General features: G+C 46.4%; 1 protein-coding gene across 2 annotated transcripts in view; it reads right to left on the reverse strand.

Moving 5' to 3' along the window:
• Positions 1-21,342, reverse strand: part of LOC119979630 (serine/threonine-protein kinase 32C) — a 428,471-nt gene that overhangs the window by 45,054 nt on the left and 362,075 nt on the right. For both annotated transcript variants that reach the window (XM_038822141.1, XM_038822143.1), the window contains exons 7-8: positions 16,601-16,704; positions 16,387-16,503 (exon numbers count right to left, since the gene is read on the reverse strand). In XM_038822141.1, the coding sequence (XP_038678069.1) occupies positions 16,387-16,503; positions 16,601-16,704 (221 nt within the window). The remainder of the gene's footprint in view (positions 1-16,386; positions 16,504-16,600; positions 16,705-21,342) is intronic.

A 21,342-nucleotide genomic window follows, 5' to 3' on the forward strand; every position in this document is an offset into this window, starting at 1 on the left:
GCGTACAACAGGACAGTCGCACATAGGGTAGTTCCAGGAGAGTTCACGGAACTCTAATAGAAACCTAGTCTGTATTGTAATATGTTTGTTATCTTTCCATGTGTTCATAAATAAATCACCAGATGTTGTGTGTGTGTCATTGCAACGGCAAGGTCACAAAACACAAGACTCCCCTTAGAGTTTTTCTGTCAGTTTATATCCTGATTCCTGTATTGACCTGACAGTTCACCAATGGCAATGCTGTGCTGAGCTATGAATAATCTGCATCATGAATTAGATGTAGGTAACGTGCTGAGCCTCTTGGTTATATAGTCAGTTTACATCATCAAAACATATCAATTACAATACAAAATGCTTCATATACAGAAACTGAACTGGTCTATATCGTCCTGGGCAGTCCGTCAGCGTCAAGGATGACTTGCTTGCATTCTGGGGAGGTGGGTTTTATGGTGGCTGAATAGTCCAATCCTGGATCCACAGACTCTGCCACAGGTTTGGCAGGTTGTGTCTGATGAGGTGGGTGGGTTGCTCTGGATTCTGCACTCTGCTCCCACTGTTTACGCTTGGCCTCCATATTGTGATGCTTCAGGTGACTGGCGCCTTCGCGGATCTTCTTCTCCAGTTTGTGCATTTTAAGGCAAACAATACCCACAGGAATTGTTGCATTTAGTTCGGGAGGCTTTCAGAGTGTCCTTGTAGCCCTACTCTGCCCTCCCAGTGATCGCTTGCCATTGTGGAGCTTGGAGTAGAGCACTTGTTTCAGGAGCCTTGTCAGGCATGCGAACAATATGGCCTACCCCATCGCTGCTGGTCAAGCATGAATAGTGTCCCGATATGGGAATATTGGTCTGGGAGAGGGTGCTCACTTTGGTACGCTGATCCTGCCAGTAGATTTGCAGGATGTTGCAGAGGCAATGTTGGTGATATCTCTCCAAGGATTTGAGGTGTCTGCTGTACATTGTCCATGTTTCTGGTGCAGACACGAGTACAGGGACCAAAGTGGCTCTGTAGGCTATAAGCTTGGTGCTGGATTTGAGGTCTCGGTCTCAGAATGCCCGAAGACTGCACTAGCGCATTGGAGTCTATGCTGGATTTCATCATCGATGTCTGCTCACGCCAAGAGGAGGCTCCCGAGGTATGGGAAATGATCCATATTGTCCAGGGGCTCACTGTGGACCTTGATGGTTGGGGCAGTCAATGAGTGGCGTGGTCCCTGCCCCAGCTTCTGACCCCCTCCCTCAAGTTGATGGTGGCCGTGGAGTGAGCTCCACCAGAGGAAAACACGGGGTCAGCTAAACTTAACTCCTTAATTTGGCCAAATTGTTTGCTGCTAATTTTCTGGAAGGTTTTGTCATCTGTAGCTTGGAAGTTAAACCAGAAATATGTCACAATTAATTCAGGATATTCCCTTTGTACATGGGATTGTTGTTGGCAGTGCTTGTGAGGTTGAAGTCTTTTGGATGATGCTGTCCAGAAATTGCTGAGGGTCAGGTGCAAAGAAGCAGAGTTTTATTAGGGATTTACTAGAATTGCTCCAGAGCCAAGAGATTATAGAGAAACTGGGGCTGTTCTCCTTAGAGCCAAGAAGCCGGAGTAGATTTGATGAAAGTGTACAAAATTCAACATTCAGATAAAATAGACAGAAATAATTTCCAATGGTTGTAGGATCGATAATCAGATGACCCAGATTTAATTTAATCTAAATTGATTGGCAAGGAAACACTTTTACACAAAAAGAGATGTGAGGATTTTGAATGCGCTCCCTCTCTGATATTGTGGTAGGTACAGATTTAAATTAGCGTTCAAAAGGAAATTGGATAAATACATGAAGAAAATTATAGGGAAAGCATTGATGGGCAGGGGTGTGGCAGGATTGACTGCATTTTCCTTCAAAATAACTGGTGTAACTTGGTGGGCTGAATGGCCTCCTTCAGTGCTGCACTATAATATTATATAGGACCCAAAGCATAGAGCTATCAAGGATTAAATGGGTTGGAGTAATAAGGAGCCCAGAAACAGGAAAACCACCAGAGCCCATGATTTCTCTCCCTGGTCCTGCCTCAGAGCGATTGTCGCAACTTAAATAATTACAGTAGCAAGTGTTTTGTAAATTAAAGGAAGGTTATTTATTATCACACACTTGCCACAGAGACTTAAAAGCTGACATCTCACTCACCAACTTACCCTGGCCAACACTATCACTCACATAAAGATTACATACAGATGAGGGGAAAATTCTGATAAAATAGACAGAAACCATTTCCAATGGTTAAATACAATTACAATTTATGATCAACATATTTCTTTGCAGGCTGCAGTTTCTTAGATGAGTTTATGTTTTGGCTGAAGTGAAAGTCTTGCACAGCAAAACCTTTTATGCCCAAGTTTCCAGCAGGTTGCTTCTCAGGTGAACTTGCAGTTTGGAGAGATTGGGAGAGTCCTTTCCTTTAGATCTCCCACCTTCAAGGGATTGCTGTTTATGAGCTTGTTTGGTTTCCTTGCAACTGGTTGATGGCTTTCTGTGCGATCTGTCTGCAGGATAGCTTCTTACTTTTTAAAAAGCTGGCAACAAAATGGCTGTCTTACCACGTTGCCTGTTATCAGTCCAAAGTCCTTTTTCAAATAATGTAAGTAGCAAGGGTGGCTATGCAACCTGTGAGATGGCTTTCAGACCGTGGGAGTTTGAGGCAGCCAATGTATTTGTATCTGAATGAGCCATTCAATTGAAATTACCCTTTCGAATTAGTTTCATGAAAAGACATTGAGTATACGTCAGCCTGAAAAGCTCCTTTTATTCCCTCTCGAGTTGGTGGGGGGTATTTCAATCCACACGAGAAATCAGGTGATCCTTGTGCATCCATCCTTTTGTATCCTTTGTTGTGTTTCACAAATATAAAGTATTGATTGAAATTTCGTAACATACTGGAAAACAACACTATTTTAAGGTCCTCTCTCAGTTCCACAGCTTCAGAACTGAACATGCTTTACGATGGAAGTGTTCAGCATATTATCTGTGTTAAATCAAGTAAACCATGATTGGAGCCATGTTCCTCTCTGTGCCAAGCTTAAACAACATGAGATGGTCTCCTGTATAACTCTCTTGCTCTTTAGCTTTGGCTCTTTCTGGCTTTATTGGAACGTGACTCGAGTTGTAACGCCATTTTCTGCGGAGAGGTGGTGGTGGTGCATTGGCATTTTCTCTAGAACAATTCAGGGAGACTCAGGGTAAAGCTCTGGGGATCTGGGTTCGAATCCCCCCACGGCAGATGGTCAAATTTGAATTCAATAAACATTTGGGATTAAAAGTCAAATGATGACCTTGAATCCGCTTTTGTAAAAAAACATCTGGTTTCTAAAATCCTTGAGGAAAGGAAATCTGCTATCCTTAATTGCCCACATGGGACCCCAGATCCACAGCAATGTGGGTAACTATTAAATGCCCTCTGAAATGGTTTACCCCCCACCAACCCAAGAGGGAATAAACTCAGACTGACATATACTCAATGTCTTTTCATGAAACTAATTCGAAAGGGTAATTTCAATTGAATGGCTCATTCAGATACAAATACACTGGCTGCCTCAAACTCCCAAGGTCTGAAAGTCATCCAGTGATGCCGACATTCCATGAATGAATTAAAACATCTAGATGATTGATATATACATAACAGATGTCATAATATAAACTCATGTATATCAGGAGATGCAGACAGGCAGTGATTGACATTCAGGATAACCAATGAACACACTCATCACAGAACAACGAATCACCAGACAGGACACCACCACTATAAAGCCCACAGGGCATTAAGGCTCTCTCTCTCTCTCACAGGACATGGCTAGGGAGATAGTCACAGTGCACAGGCCAATGAACATCATCACCATGTGGTAGAGACCTAGTCTGGTCAAGCCAGTAGGAGGTTATCAGTTAGGTTAATAGAGTGTCAACCCACAGCATATTATGTACAGTAATTAACAGGTTCAATAAAACATTGTTGGACCATCTCCTGTGTCGGAAGCCCGTTTTTCATTTTACTGCATCCAGTTGCAGTCGATGTTAGACCAGCACAGATAACACATCATGGTACCAGAGAGCTATTAACTCTAACCATCTGCAAAGACCAGCACGCAGCCATCCAGCGGCATGGAAAAGATCCAACCTCCTCCGCAACTCCAGATATCCGGCAACCTCAGCGCCAATTGGAAAGTCTTCAAACAGAAGTTCCTCCTGTATATCGAGGCCTCCGACCTCGAGGCAGCATCAGATGCCTGAAAGATCACGCTGTTCCTGTCGACTGCGGGGGACCACGCCATCCACATCTATAACTCGCTCACGTTTGCCGATGGCGAAGACAAGACGAAGTTCAAGACGGTTCTGCTGAAATTCGACACCCACTGCGACAGTGAGGTGAATGAGAGCTTTGAACGGTACATCTTCCAACTGAAGCTTCAGGGTAAGGATGAACCTTTTCAGTCCTTCTTGACCCATCTCCGCATCCGAGCGCAGTCATGTAATTATGACTCGTCTGCTGATTCCATGATCCGGTATCAGATCGTTTCGGGGTCCAGTCCAACTCCCTGCAGGAGCAGCTCCTCAAAATCAAACAGTTGACCCTCTCCGTCGCCATCAAAACGTGCGTTGTCCATGAGCATGTCAGAAATCGTTACTCCCGCATCAGGGCGGCAGAAAATGCAAAACTAGCCTCCCACGAGGCAGAAACGGTGCAGGCCATTGCAAAAATGCAAGGCCTGAGAATCGAGGAGAGTGGCTGTTTCGCGAGCTTTTCCAGGGTCCCGACACATGCGCCTCATGACCGGGTGGACGACGAGGCCGAAGACCCCGATGAGCATGTGCGAACGTCGGCCGACTGCACTGCGATTGCATGATGGCGCACAGAATGTGCTGACGTCAGCGTCTTGACGTGTCCAAATTAAGGCTCCGCCCATTTAAACGGCAATGTCCAGCTAAAGGAAGGCAATATCTACAGTGTGGAAAGCCTGGGCATTAAGCGACCTTATGCCGGGCCGCTCCACCGACCAACAGCCAGCGATCCCAGCTGCAGCACAGATGTGTCCGCTGCGTACAACAAGGCATGCAAGATTCAGATCCCGACAGCCCAACGGACCCCGATGCTGACTGCCTCGAGTCTCCATACCGGGTGGGCATAATCACCACGTGCGAGCTGGCCTCCACCGTGCCTGCAAATCACCTTTCAATCCTCACTGTGGATCCTGATGACGAGTGGTATGGTGTCATCACGGTTAACCAGTCTCGCATCCGATTTAAATTGGACACTGGCGCATCTGCAAACCTCATATCACAGTCGGACCTCGACAGCATCCGAGACCAACCTAGCATTCTTCCACCAGCCTGCCAGCTCCTTGACTACAATGGCAATGCCATAGCTGCCAGTGGATCGTGTCAGCTAGGTGTATCTCACAAGGCAATCAATGTGACGTTACAATTCGAGATCGTCCGGCCTGACAAGGCATCCCTGCTCAGTGCTCGCGCATGCAAACTCCTAAATCTGGTCCAGCACGTCCATGCCATGTCCTCGACACCGGCGACAGCCCCGCCCAATGTAAATCTCCAGGCTGAGATAGACGACATTCTCACGCAATACCACAACATGTTTGATGGAATGGGCATGCTCCCATATCGTTACAAGATATTGCTCAAACCGAATGCCACCCCAGTCATCCATGCACCACGCCGGGTCCCGGCTCCTCTCACGGATCGTCTGAGAAAGCAACTACGAGAGCTCCAAAACCAGGGTATCATCTCAAAGGTCACGGAACCAACAGACTGGGTCAGCTCCATGGTCTGCGTCAAGAAACCCTCTGGTGAACTCTGCATTTGCATTGATCCCAAAGACCTGAATCATGCGCGAGCACTACCCAGATCCCAAAGCGTGAAGAGTTAACTTGTGAGATGGCTCATGCCAAATTCTTTACCAAGCTGGACGCCTCCCGTGGGTTCTGGCAGATACAGCTGGACGAGTCCAGTCGGAAGCTTTGCACGTTTAACACTCCGTTCGGCAGGTATTGCTACAACTACATGCCTTTTGGTATCATATCAGAAGTATTTCATCGCATAATGGAGCAAATGATGGAGGGCATCGAGGGGTGCGAGTCTATGTGGACGACGTGAGCATCTGGTCCACAACGGCCGAGGATCACATTGCTCGCCTCAAACAAGTTTTCCAGCGGATTCATGAAAACGGCCACCAGCTCAACAGGGCCAAATGCCCATTTGGTAGGTCCACTATCAAGTTTCTGGGTGACCACATTTCACAGCAGGGCGTACAACCTGACGCTGACAGGTTGCTGGCAATCAATGCCATGAAGACCCCAGAGGACAAAAAGACGGTCTTCCGTTTCCTCGGGATGGTGAATTTTCTCGGGAAATTCATTCCCAACATGGCATCCCACACCACAGCCCTCCAGCATCTCGTAAAAAAGTCAACAGTGTTCCAGTGGCTTCCCGCACATCAAGCGGAGTGGCTTGAGCTTAAGGCGAAGCTCACCACAGCCCCAGTACTGGCATTCTTTGACCCAACCAAGGATACCAAGATATCCCCAGACGCAAGCCAGGACAGCATTGTGGGCGGTGCTCCTCCAGCGAGACGACTCCTCGTCCTGGGCTCCAATGGCATACTCCTCCAGGGCCATGACTCCGACCGAACGACGGTATGCCCAGATCGAAAAGGAGTGCTTGGGTCTCCTGACAGGAATAGTCAGGTTTCATGACTACGTATATGGCCTGCCAAAGTTCACGGTGGAAACAGACCTCAGGCCTTTAGTCCACATAATCCAAAAGGATTTAATTGACAAGACATCTCGGCTGCAGCGAATTCTTCTTCATCTCCGTCTATATGACTTTGAACTCGTCTACACACCGGGTAAGGAGCTGATCGTTGCGGATGCCCTATCCCGATCTGTCACCATGCCATGTGAACAGGGCGACGTCATTTGACACATTGAAGCACAGGTGCAGTTGTGTGCCAGCAACTTGCCAGCCACTGATGAACGAGTTATACAAATACGCGAAGAAACTGCCAAAGATCTCCTACTGCAGCGCATGATGAAGTACCTCGCCCATGGCTGGCAAAAGGGGCAGTGCCCCCAGTTCTTCAACGTTAAGGCCGAGCTTACGGTTGTTGAGGGAATCCTTCTTAAATTAGATAGAATCGTCATTCCCCAAAGCATGCAAAACATGGTGCTCAGGCAGATCCATGAAGGTCACCTGGGGGTCAAGAAATGTCGACGCAGAGCTCGGCAGGCAGTTTACTGGCCTGGCATCAGCCAGGACATTGCCAACACAGTCCTCAACTGCACAACATGTGAGAAATTTCAACCAGCTCAGCCCAAGGAAACGCTGGAACAGCACGAGATTGTGACCTCTCCGTGGTCCAAGGTGGGGATAAACCTCTTTCACGCCAATGGATGTGATTACGTGCTCCTGGTTGACTACTTCTCCAACTACCCGGAAGTGGTGAAACTGTCGGACCTCACGTCCAAGTCCGTCATCAAAGCCTGCAAAGAGTCGTTTGCCAGGCATGGGATACCACTCACGGCAATGAGTGACAATGGTCCATGTTTCTACAGCCAAGAGTGGTTCAACTTTGTACGATCCTATCACTTTAGTCATATCACATCCAGTCCCAATTACCCGCAATCAAACGGGAAGGCTGAGAAAGGGGTCCATATTGTCAAGCGGTTGCTGTGCAAGGCTGCAGACTCAGCCTCGGATTTCAACCTGGCACTATTGGCATACAGGGCACCCCCTCTGTCGACTGGTTTGTCTCCGGCGCAGTTGCTCATGAACGCAACCTGAGGACAACTGTTCCAGCCATCCATGTTCCAGACCTTGACCACCTCACGGTGCTGCAGAAGGTGCAGTGATCCAGGGACCAGCAAAAGATCACGTATGATGCTCATGCCACGGATCTGCCTGCGCTGGCTCCAGACGATGTTGTTCGCGTTCAGCTGCCTGAAGGAGGTTGGTCAGCCCCAGCTGTTGTCGTCAGACAGGCTGCTCCCGGGTCTTTCGTTGTCCAAATGGCTGATGGCTCCATTTCATGGCGCAACAGGAGGGCCCTGCGTAAAGTTCCCTGCCCATCACCCGACCGCACCTCTCCGCATGTCATCATGCTTCCTCCGGATGTCTTGCACCATGAGGCCACCGATCCAGCAGCGATCCCACCTGTCCACAAGGTCACCGAGATGGCAGCCATCCTGCCTGTCCAGGTGCCGACGTCCCCCCCTTCCACCTCTGCGGTGATTGAAAAGAATTCATCGTCCACCACAAAGACTGAATTTATAGACTTAAATCTTGTAAATTTTGTTCAGTTTGCTCTGTATCTGCACGATAGACACCTTCCCATGTACATATGTTCATTCATTCCCCATTAAGGGGCATTAAGGCTCTCCCTCTCTCACAGGACATGGCGAGGGAGATAGTCACAGTGCACAAGCCAATGAACATCATCACCATGTGGTAGAGAGCTAGTCTGGTCAAGCCAGTAGGAGGTTATCAGTTAGGTTAATAGAGTGTCAACCCACAGCAGATTATGTACAGCAATTAACAGGTTCAATAAAACATTGTTGGACCATCTCCCGTGTCGGAAGCCTGTTTTTCTTTTTACTGCATCCAGTTGCAGTCGATGTTAGACCAGCACAGATAACACATCAACAGATATTATATATAACTGTTTTTCAATGATACTTCAGTGTCTATGCAATGGTATTAGCTGGTAGTCTTCAGAAGCATTTTTACTTTGAAGTTTACAGGTTAGGATGACTATCAGCTACACACGACTGGATATAGATCGCATTTCAAACATTTTAGCAGCTATTTTACGGCTGTGGTCCTGGCATGGAGTGTTACCTCCTATTAACAGATGTCCGAAATTTGATAAAATCCCCCCACCCCAAAATATTTCATCCATTAAAACTGATGGGTGAAAAATTGAGAGTAATACGCACCCAAAAATCAATCTGTTTTTTGCGGCACGCAAGACACTGCAATGGGTTTGCAAATTTGTTAAATGATGCACTTAGTGTTTAAGTTTGTTTCATCTTTGTTCATTAACATTATGGAATCCAAATCAGAACCACAGGAGGCTCAGAATCATGACACTATTACTTCTCTGTTGATTAAACTAAATCTACATGATTTATAATTACAAGCCACAATTTTAAAAATAGTTAAGAAATAATTAGAATGTTGAAATGGAGTTTCCACTGTTGGGGAAGAATGACCCAGTTTTCCACTTCCAATAACAGGGAGACGCAGCTGGGGTCCGACCAATTCTCTGGGTAATTAAAACTTTAACTAAAATACTTCAAATAGATTAAAATTCTTAACTTTGAAGAGAAAGTCCCAGTTGATTCAACAATCCCTTTTCTAATAAAAAAAACAGATTTGCAATGTACTTGAGAAAATATGGTGCCAAGATTAAAACATTTCTGAAGGCAAATTACAAAATTTACTCTCCTGCAGTCACGCAAAACAGGACCTAATTTTTCAGCATCCTTTAAAGTTGCATAAAACGTTGCAATAGATACAACTGTGATGACCGGCGATGTCTTATAACTTTGGCTCTGGTGGTTGCTACTCACTCTGCAGCTCATGATGATCGGCAGTTCAATGTAATAGATCATAGATCATAGAATTTACAGTGCAGAAGGAGGCCATTCGGCCCATCGAGTCTGCACCGGCTCTTGTAAAGAGCACCCTACCCAAGGTCAACACCTCCACCCTATCCCCATAACCCAGTAACCCCACCCAACACTAAGGGCAATTTTGGACACTAAGGGCAATTTATCATGGCCAATCCACCTAACCTGCACATCTTTGTGACTGTGGGAGGAAACCGGAGCACCCGGAGGAAACCCACGCACACACGGGGAGGATGTGCAGACTCCGCACAGACAGTGACCCAAGCCGGAATCGAACCTGGGACCCTGGAGCTGTGAAGCGATTGTGCTATCCACAATGCTACCGTGCTGCCCAAATGACTCACCACCACCTACAGAGGGGCAATTAAGGATGGCCAACAACTGTGGGCCTAGCCAGCGTCATCTATATCGCGTGAAAGAAAACATCTTTAAAAGTTCTGTATTTATATTTTTGCATACAAGGAATAGAGTTGCATTTTCCTGATCTCTAATCATTCTGCTCTTTCACCTTGGACAGCACATCTCGCAGTTGATATTTGGCCTATGGTCTATTGTTCTCTGTCAGCTATTTCCCACTCCCATTGTAAAATTTAGATTTTCTCCAATACTGCTGCAGAATATTGCACGCTGCTTGCTACAAAGGAAATAAACTTGTAATATTATTATACAGTTCATTTTTTCAGTTCCCATTATTTATGTTCTTGATTATACCAGTTTATTTGTGCTCATCAACATGTGCCAAAGGATTAACTGGCTCAAAGTTCTTCCATGCATTCATTCTGATTCTAGCCACCAACTTGACCAAATATGCTTACCACTGCATCACTGCCAGAAACCTCAGTACGGTTAGATAATAACGGCCATGATGGTCCGTTAAGTGGCAATCATCATTGGATTGCCCCACCACGCCCAAATGATTTTCCTTCATTCTAGCTGGATCTTCTAACCAGGCATTACCAGAAATAGGGAGTGTTGCAGTCATTGGAAAACTCCATCGCAGCGCTGTACCATTGAGTGGAAAACAAGGCATACCCCCCTTTTTAACGCACTAGCTGCTGTATGGGAGTTTAAAGGGACATCGGGAGGGGGTCAGATGCCACTGGAGTGTGACATGGAGGATGGGGTGGGGGCTTGGACCTTGGAGGAGGTTGGATCATCATGGCAGGAGTGGTGAAGGAGTTGGGTGAGGAGAAATCTCATAGGGAGCCAGGGGGAGATAAGTGGGGATTGGGGAACAACATGGAGAGAGGGATTAGGCAAGGGCTGGGGGGAGGGGTGGTTTCATGGGAGGGGTAGTTGGGGGTGGGGTCCTGTGGGAGGGGTAGTTGGGGGGTGGGGGAGACCCCGGAGATTGATGGAAGGATGGGGGGGGGGGGGGGGGGGTGTCCTGTGGTGAGGTCTGTGTCGTTACCCAGAAGTTAGAAGAAGTTTTAATTCTGACCTTTTCTCGGTAACTATTTGTGTGACAAAGCCAGAACCATCCCAAGTTTGCAATCTAAATCACATTTTCGGCTGGTTCCCAGCTCAGAGCACTTTTGGGCAATTGCTGTGCAACCCTTTGCCTTTGAGAGCATATAGATCCCTTTTTACAAGTACAGATTCTACCCAACTCCAACTCTTCTCCCTCCACAGGGATTCTGTCTCCCACAGAATCGCTAGCCTTAGGGAAGATCACTGAGAGACATGACGGTTTCATTCTCCGTCTGAAAGGACAATATCATCAGCAGAATGGGACAGCAACTTCACAGCATTACTGATAAGTAGAGTATAGGTTTTGCATCAAAGGACTGATCCAAGGTTCACCTTCTACTGGTAACAATACTAAAACTTTATCTCCCCTGGCAAAACGACAAACTTTTGCTTTCTTGTCCGCTTCCCGTTTCATCACGTTGTACAACCTTTAAATGTTGTCTCACCAATTCCCCTGCTCTATTTAATCGTTCCCTAAAATTTGACATGTAACCCAATAATATAAGTTCTGCTCACTCATCAATTTTTCCTTAATCAATTTAAGTAGTCCTCTTACCTCATGATCAAACATTAGTTCAAAAGGACTGAATTTGGTTGACTGATTAGGTGCATCCCTAACTGCAAACAGTACAAACGGAATTAATTTATCCCAATCCTCTGCATAATCGTGACAATAAGCCCTCAACATTGTCTTTAGAACAAAGAACGAAGAAAAGTACAGCACAGGAACAGGCCCTTCGGCCCTCCAAGCCTGCACCGACCATGCTACCCATCTAAACTAAAATCTTCTACACTTCCTGGGTCCGTATCCCTCTATTCCCATTCTATTCATGTATTTGTCAAGATGCCCCTTGAACGTCACTATAGTCCCTGGTTCCACCACTTACTCCGTGAGTTCCAGGCACCCATTACCATCTGTGTAAAAAACTTACCTCGTACATCACCTTTAAACCCTGCCCCTCGCATCTTAAACCTATGCCCCCTAGTAATTGATCCCTCTACCCTGGGGAAAAGTCTCTGACTATCCACTCTGTCTATGCCCCTCATAATTTTGTAGACCTCTATCAGGTAGCCCCTCAACCTCCGTCATTCTAGTGAGAACAAACAAGTTTATTCAACCGCTCCTCATAGCTCTTGCCTTCCATACCAGGCAACATCCTGGCAAATCTCTTCCGCACCCTTTCTAAAGCCTCCACATCCCTCTGGTAGTGTGGCGACCAGAACTGAACACTATACTCCAAGTGTGGCCGAACTAAGGTTCTATACAGCTGCAACATGACTTGCCAATTCTTATACTCAATGCCCCGGCCAATGAAGGCAAGCATGGCGTATGCCTTCTTGACTACCTTCTCCACCTGTGTTGCCCTTTTCAGTGACCTGCGGACCTGTACACCTAGATCTCTCTGACTGTCAATACTCTTGGGGGTTCTACCATTCACTGTATATTCCCTACCTGTATTAGACCTTCCAAAATGCATTACCTCACATTTGGCCAGATTAAACTTCATCTGCCATCTCTCCGCCCAAGTCTCCAAACAATCTAAATCCTGCTGTATCCTCTGACAGTCCTCATCGCTATCCGCATTTCCACCAACCGTTGTGTCGTCCGCAAACTTACTAATCAGAGTTAATCAAACTTACTAATTAAGGCAATAAGAGATGCGCATCAGAATATACACAAAGATTGGAGGATGAGTGGGGCCAGAGCTTGCAAAAAAGCAGCCACCCCCGCGCTCACATCAAGGGCCCCCCATGATGAGCAGTGTAACCAAGTCTCAGTAGCACTGTACGCATTGCAGATTGATTTCTGTACTGCGTGCCTTACTTTGCACACAATATGTTACAAGAAATTTTATTTGAGTGTTGATGTCTTGTACTAAAAATAGCCCAGGCTAACGGTGCTTACCAGGTGCCCTACGTGGTTTTTTTGTTCTTATGATTTATTCTAACAGGCAGTTTAAGTTTTTTTGCTCTTAAAAAGGAACAGGGCTTCCGAGTATTCATAGCTACCATTCTGGAGTGTGCCCAAAGAGAGAGCATCACACAGATGAAAGTGACTTTTTCCCTCCATGAGACATACACTATACTTCCCTAGTGGTCTGATGCCACCTTTCTAATGCTCCCTGCAATTCTGGATGGTACGCAGTTGATTTAAATTGTTTTATTCCTAAGATATCCATAATTTCTTTGAATAACTTTGAGGTAAAATTTGATTCTTGATCCGATTGTACTTCTGTGGATAGCCCATGTCTAGTAAAGAGTTTAAGTAACTCCTCTACAATCTTTCGAGTTGGTAAGATGTTTACTGTGGGTTTATAAAATGTTAACTGGATTCACAGAATAAACATTGTTTTTGTTTAAAAATACTTTTAGTTCTCTGTTGCTTCACACCTGTAGAGTGGGCTCTTGTGCTCCCCATTACCAAAATCTATTAAAGGTTGTGGGCCAGGTGAACTTCATAATATACTTTAGTGTTCTCTAAACCCTGGCCCATAATAATCTGGGGGCTTGTCCGGGATAAAAGTCTATCTTTTGTGATTGGGTTGGCTTAGTGAACTTAAAGACAGCGAGGGGTGTGCATATTTGTGTTTGATTTTCAGGTGTGGTATTCCTGTTTACGTAGGGAGCATGTTGTGGACAATGGCTCTTTCAGAGACTCGGAAGATTTTGGGGGCGGAGAAAGTCACACGCAGTACCTTACGAACAGAGACTAAAAAAAGGCTTTTAGATTTGGCAAAAACATTGCAGTTAGCGTTACCTAACAGCACACGAAAAGAAGAGGTACTTACGGCGGTAGCTGAGCATTTAAAATTGCCTGAGATACAGTCTGGCTCATTAGAAATGGAAAAAATTGAGTTACAAGTTAATCAACAGGAACATGAAAAAGAATTAAAGCAGCTTGAATACGAAATGCAGGAAAAAGAAAGAATAGTTCTGGCAAAACAAAAAGAGAGTGAGGAAAGGGAAAAAGAGAGAGTTTGAACTTCAATTGTGTCTGAACCAGACAAGCAAGCCTTAAATGTTTGCCGAACAGTTGGGAATGAAGTCTTATGCAAGCGGAACACATAGGGAGTAACAGCAGAAGAACTAAATGATCCCCAAAAAATATGCAGCTGGATTCCCCGTCAGCGGAACCCTCCATTTTGCCGCTGTGCACTCACACCCGCAGATTTCCCGATGGCGTGGGGGGTGCCCACAATGGGAGACTCCATTAGCCGGCTGCCGGGAGGAAGGATCCCGCTGCCGGTGGCACAGAAAATTGGTGTGGTGGGACAGAGAATCCCGTCTATGGACTACACTGGAAAACCACTTCAGAATCAGGTTAAACTTGTGCATTCATTGACGTTCATGCCGTTTTTACAGCAGCCTACAGAATCCAGAGACCACTTTGTCAGCAGGTGCAGAGATATGGGGCGCGATTCTCCGCTCCCCACGGCGGGGGGGGAGAGTCGCGGGAGAGCCAGGCGAATCACGACATGCCACCCTGGCACCCCCCGCGATTCTCCCACCCCCCCCCCCCAAAATGGCGTATCGCGTTTTTCAACAGGCCGCTCGGAGAATCGCCGCTCGCCGTTTCTCACGGCGACCGGCAATTCTCCGGTCCGTATGGGCCGAGCGGTCTGCCGAACCCGACCGGTTCACGCCGGCGCCAACCACACCTGGTCGCTGTCGGCGTGAACAGCGCGCGACCGGTGTTTGTGGGGCCTGTGGAGGGCGGAGGGAGGATTGAGCACCACGGGCGTGCTCAGGAGATGCACGGAGATCGTTGGGCCGGCGTCTCTAAAAGACGCACTCTTTTCCCTCTGCCGCCCCGCAAGATCAAGCCGCCATGTCTTGCGGGGCAGCGGAGGGGAAGACGGCAACTGCGCATGCGTGGGTTGGCACCGGCAAACCTACACATGCGCGGCTGACGTCACTTAGGCGCTGCCGGCCGCGCCATTCCCGGCGCCCGAGATTCACGCGCCGCCGCTTCTAGCCCCCCCGGGGGGGCGGAGAATAGGGGGCGAGGAGCGGCCTCCGATGCCGGAGTGAAACACTCCGGGTTTCACTCCGGCGTCGGCTGTTTGTCGCCCGATGGGAGAATTCTGCCGATTATGTTTTTAAATGCAGAGCTAGCAGACAGTTGTTGAGTTGGTGATCACATTCACTTCCATGGAAGCATTCCATCAAGATCTGCTGGACAAGCCTAAAATGTGTAGCATTGAAGAGCTACTCAAGGATGAATGTCAGTATGATATGATCTTTGCAGGTCAATAAAGTTTATAGTTCTTAAGTACAACCCCAATTGTTGATACGTTCACAAGAACATCTAAACCTAGCAAGACATGTGGAAGCTGACGCCTTCTGCATGCATCGAGGAAATGCCCAGCTTTCCACCAATTCCGCAAGGCACGTGGTAGAAAGGGCCATTAGCACTGGAGCATTACACTAGAGCAAAGGCTGATGTAGCTGCAAAGAGCCATGCACTGATTCAAACAGACCAGACACAATAGATACCTTCAAGCAATGAGAATGATTATCTGCTATCCCATCTGAAACATATATATGAGGTGACTGACAAACCAGAAAATTACAATGATGTGCACAATGAGACATAGAGCGGTGAACACATGTTTCACTCCGTCAATCTTGTGGAAAATGTAGATGCCGTCACTCCAGAGTTTGACGAGATTAAAATTTTCTGTCCTAAGAAAGTTGGCAAAGTTTAAAACCATGGTCCTAAACAATCATTAGACACAAAGGTGCAATGGTGAGGCATAACAGGACAAATCAGCTCCCCCCCCCCCCCCCCACCCCAGGACCCCAGCGCCCGCCTGCGCCGCCAATCCCGCCGGTCAGGTAGGTGTTTTGATTCCCGCCGGCGGGAGAGGCTTGTCAGCGGCGGGACTTCGGCCTATCGCAGGCCGGAGAATCGCAGCGGGGGGCCGCCGACTGGCGTGGCGCGATTCCCGCCTCGCCGAATCTCAGGTGGCGGAGAATTCGGGACACGGCGGGGGCGGGATTGACGCCGGCCCCTGGCGATTCTCCGACCCGGCGGGGGGTTGGAGAATCCTGCCCCCGGTTTCTTTATTCAATGTCTTTCTGTATAAAACCCAGAACCCAATTACCTTGTAATGGTATTTTCTACCTGTAATATCTGTTCAGAATGGCACCCTTGATTTCGCCTAGGGTGTAGGTATGTAACCTGTTATAGAATTGAATTTATGGAACTTGGATTCAGCAATCGCATCTTACCTTTCTTAACAATGTAACAACTTCCTTTGTCCAAGTCGAGGAGTATTGAACACTCACTGTACTGAATAACTGAATGAGGGATTCAACTGTAACACTGGAATGGATGTCATAGGGCCTCTAGAAAAACAAAATAAACCTTTATCATCATCAGAGTAAAATGCGGGTATCACCAACAGAAAGTAACTAAAAATGGACAAATTGAAGATGACTGTACCCATCCTCGAAGAAGTTCATACGCAGTGACTCCTAGTGACCACCAATCTACTTCAAACGAGTATCCAGTGCCACCATTGACAAAGGAGTGAAAAATCTCCGGAGCTACAAACAACAAAGAAATAAATTTGATGAACAGAATCAATTTACTTTGTCATCCAAACTTCTAATTAAATAGTAAATATGACCGCATGCAAATAACATAAGGCATGAATGAAGAAATACTATACAGACTTCAACAATTGCAATTTTGCAGAATATGCCAGCCATAGGGATGAGGGCTAGGAAGTAGATTAAAAAACAGGAACCAGAAGGTAGTAATCTCTGGATTACTTCCGGTGCCATGAGCTAGTGAGTATAGAAATAGGAGGTTAGTCCAGATTAATGCATGGCTGGAGAGATGGTGCAGGAGGGAGGCTTTAGATTTCTGAAACATTGGGGCCATTTTTTGGGATGTGTACAAGGCGGACGATTTACACCTGAACCGAAATGGGACCAGTGTTATTGCAGGGAGGTTTGCTGGTGCTGTTGGGGAGGGTTTAAACTAACTTGGCATGGTAAGAAGTCTTACACCAGGTAAATTCCAACAGGTTTGTTTCGAACAGGTGAACAGAGGAAGGAGCAGTGGTCCGAAAACTAGTGATTCAAAACAAACCTGTTGGACTTTAACCTGGTGTTGTAAGACTTCTTACTGTGCTCACCCCAGTCCAACGCTGGCATCTCCACATCATAACTTGGCATGGGCTCAGGATCCTGAGAGAAGGTTTAGCAGAGATAGATGCACAGCCAAAATTAGAGGAGACATCAAATGAGTCAAGAATGCACAGAATGTCTAGATCAGTTAAGTCACAAGGGAGTTTGGCAAAATTGGATGGTATTTATTTTAATGCGAGGAGTCTGAAGAACAAGTCAGATGAATTGAGGGCACAAATTAAAATATTGCTGTCGCTGAGACATGGCTGAGTGATGGGCAGGATTGGCAGCTCAATATTCCAGGATACAGAATCGTCAAGCGAGATAAGGAAGGAGGTAAAGGAGAGGGTGTGTCACAATTTTGATCAGGGAATCAATTACAGCAGTCTGGAAGGATGACATCTTAAAAGGCTCTTCAACTGAGGCCACATAGGGAGAACTTGAAATCCAAAAAGGAGCAATCACATTGCTGAGTGTTCTATAGGCCCCCAACAGTCCAAGAAAAATAAAAGAGCAGATATGGAGGCAAATTTCAGAGAAGTGTAGTGATAGTGGGTGTTTTTAACTTTCAGGGCCCGATTAAATGTATTCCAGGCTGCTGAGTGAGGCAAGGGAGAAAATAGTGGGGGTGCTGGCAATAATTTTAAATTCCTCTCTGACCACAGGAGAGGTCCTGAAGGACTGGAGGATAGCCATTATTCAAAAAGGGAGAAAGGGATAAACCAGGAACTCACAGGTCATTCAGTCTAACCTCAGTGGTGGGGAAACAATTCTGAGAGACAGAATTCATCTGCATTTGGAACGGCAGGGATTAATCAAGAACAGTCAGCATAGTTTTGTTAAGGGGAGGTCATGTCTGACCAACTTGATTGAACTTTTCGAAGAGGCGACCAGGTGTGTAGATGAGCGGAATGCATTTGACATAAGATGGGATTTTCCCACCCGCCCACCGCGTGTTTTTCGGCGAAGTGGGCATCCTGCTGGTGGGATCTATTGGTCCACCGTTGTCAACGGGAAACATCCCGCGTCGCTGGGAAACCCTGGAATTTCCCGCCGGCATCAACAGCCGGTAAATCCCACCCATAGTCTATTTGGATTTCAGCAAGGTACTATGTGGGAGACTGATGGCGAAGGCAAGAGAGCATGGGATCCAAGGAAATTAAGTAAATAGTATCCAAAATTGGCTGAGTGGCAGGAAGCAGAGGGTGATGGTCGACAGGTGTTTTTCTGACAGGAAGCCTGTGTCCAGTGTTGGGGCCTGTGCTGTTTGTGGTTTATATAAATGATTTAGATCTGAATGTAGGAGAGTTGATCAATAAGTTTGATATGAAAATCGGTGGTCAATCCGGATAATTATGAGGTGATGCACTTGGACAGGACCAACATGCAAATGAATACATGATAAACAATTGAACCAAGGAAAGCAACAAGGATCAGAGGGATCTTGGTGTGCACTGGCCCCTTAAGGTAGCAGAGCAGGAGGATACAGTGGTTAAGAAGGCATACGGTATACTTGCCTATATTAACCGAGGCATAACGTTTAAGAGCAGGGAGTTTATGCTGGAACTGTATAAAACGGCCACAGCTAACGTACTGTGTGGAGTTCCAGAATCCACATTATAGGAGGGATGTGATAACACTGGAAAGGGTGCGGAGGAGATTTACCAGGATGTTGCCTGGGCTGGAGAGTGTTAGGTATGAACAGAAATTGGATAGACTTGGATTGTTTTCCTTGGAGCAGAGGAGACTGAGGGGGGACATGATTGAGGTGTAGAAAATTATGAGTGGCATAGATACAGTAGACAGGAACAAACATTTTGCCTTGGTGGAGGAGTCAATGACCAGGGGGCATAGGTTTAAGGTAAGGGGCAGGAGGTTTAGAGGGGATGTGAGGAAAATCCTTTTTACCCAGAGGGTGATGGGAGTTTGTAATTCTCTGCCCGAAAGGGTGGTGGAGGCAGAGACCCTCATAACATTCAGGAAGTATTTGGTGCTCCCTTGCAATCCCAGGGCATACAAGGCTATGGTCAAGTGCTGGAAAATGGGATTAGAATAGTTAGGTGGTTATTTTTGACCAGCCAGACGTGATGGGCCAAAGGGCTTTTTCTGTGCTGTATGATTCTATGACTCAATAGTAGATACACTTCAGGAATTCACAGTCAACTAATTACTGGTTAAACAAAATCATTCAACAATTCCCTGACTTAATCTAACAGGAATGAAATATTTTCCTATGCGTTGAACCATTTCAATTTGTTATAACAGTATTTGTAGTTGCAGAAGTTTAGTGCACTACTATCATAAGAAATGTGCAAGTTTACGAAGGTGCTTATGGAGTCATTATGTTAAATATGAAAAAACGTGATACATGGGTGGTATTTATTTATATGGGGAAATATGAGTTTTGATGTTGAGAGATGCTGCAAGGACAGTAGGAATGTGTTTCTCTGTCACAAAACAGTGCAGCAATAACTCTTCCACTAATACATTTGCTTCTAGTCCACCCCAAGCTTCACCTGGCCCAAAAGAGCCAGTACTTGTGAGATAATAATAATCTTTATCATTATTGTCACAAGTAGGCTTACATTAACACTGCAATGAAGTTACTGTGAAAATCCCCTAGTCGCCACACTCTGGTGCCTATTTGGGTACATTGAGAATCATAGAATTTACAGTGCAGAAGGAGGCCATTCGGTCCATTGAGTCTGCACCGGCTCTTGAAAAAGCACCCACTTAAGTGCACACCTCCACCCTATCCCCGCAAGCCAGTAACCCCACCTAACCTAAGAACAATTTTAGCATGGCCAATCCGCCTAACCTGCACATTTCTGGACTGCGGGAGGAAACAGGAGCGCCCGGAGAAAACCCACGCAGACACAGGGAGTACGTGCAGGCTCCGCACAGAGAGTGACCCAAGCCGGAAATCCAAGCTGGGATCCTGGCACTGTGAAGCAACAGTGCTAACCACTGTGCTACCGTTCCCCCCATTTGAAATCATGGTGTACAATATTAGTAACAAAATGTATCAGCATATTCCTCAGTTCATTACCTCAACAAAGACACACCCACTAAAAACGAATAAATCAAATCAAGTTAAATTGTTCCCTATTCTGCAATTGACAATCCCCTGTGCAAACAATTCACTTAACCAAAAATATGATGATGGAAAGCCTGTGAAATAGCTCAAATCTGGATTTAACTGGTGAGGCAGAATTAAAACCTTACTTGCAAAGTGTAGTAAGATAGAGGAGGTAAAGGCTGGTGCATAGTTTACAATAAACAATGGTAATTAAAATCCGGTATTAATGCGGCGGGGGGGAGGGAGGGCGGAGGTATAGAGGGGGGGAGGGAGGGAGTGAAAGTGGTGGAGGACATCAGAGACCCAGGGATGAGTGGGGTATCACAGGCCTGGGTGGGTCGGGTTGAGCGGGGGGGGGGGGGGGGGGGGGGGGGGGATCAGAAACTTCATGGGAGAAATCAGAAGGAGTAGAGATAAGGGAGTGTCTAATCACCGTGGGTTGGTGAGGATTTCCTATAATACAAAGAGAGCACCAGGCCTGACGGAGCTACAGAATCATATATTAACACATACGTGCCACAAAGGTGTTTAAAATTGAGGTACAAGGGCCATGTGAAGAGAGCGCAGGTGTGGTTCCATTCTCCTGAGCTCCGGCTCTGCTCATCTTTCAATCCCATCTTTTTATCCTTGCGTACATTTCTTTTGTCTTTTCTTGGTTTACATAGTTTACACAATGTCCCGAGAATTGTTGGTCAGTGTTTCTGCATGATAGAGCAAGTTATATTAGAATGCTTATATCCTCGTTTGTTCATGGCGGCTGGAAGGAGTTGGGGTGGGGCCCTGTCTTCAGTGGTGTGGTTACTTTTGAATGGGCTCATGGCCTAAGCATGCTGTGTTCATTGATGGATGATGGCTGCCAACGAAGATGCTGTTTTGGCTGAAAATCCCGGCTTTGAATTGGTTCATCAAGGCCCAATTCCAAATGTTGCAGGGTGTTTGTATGCTGGAGCTAGGATTGTTGACTGCCAGGG

Source organism: Scyliorhinus canicula, chromosome 16 (genome assembly GCF_902713615.1).
Source record: "Scyliorhinus canicula chromosome 16, sScyCan1.1, whole genome shotgun sequence".
Lineage (NCBI taxonomy): Eukaryota > Metazoa > Chordata > Chondrichthyes > Carcharhiniformes > Scyliorhinidae > Scyliorhinus > Scyliorhinus canicula.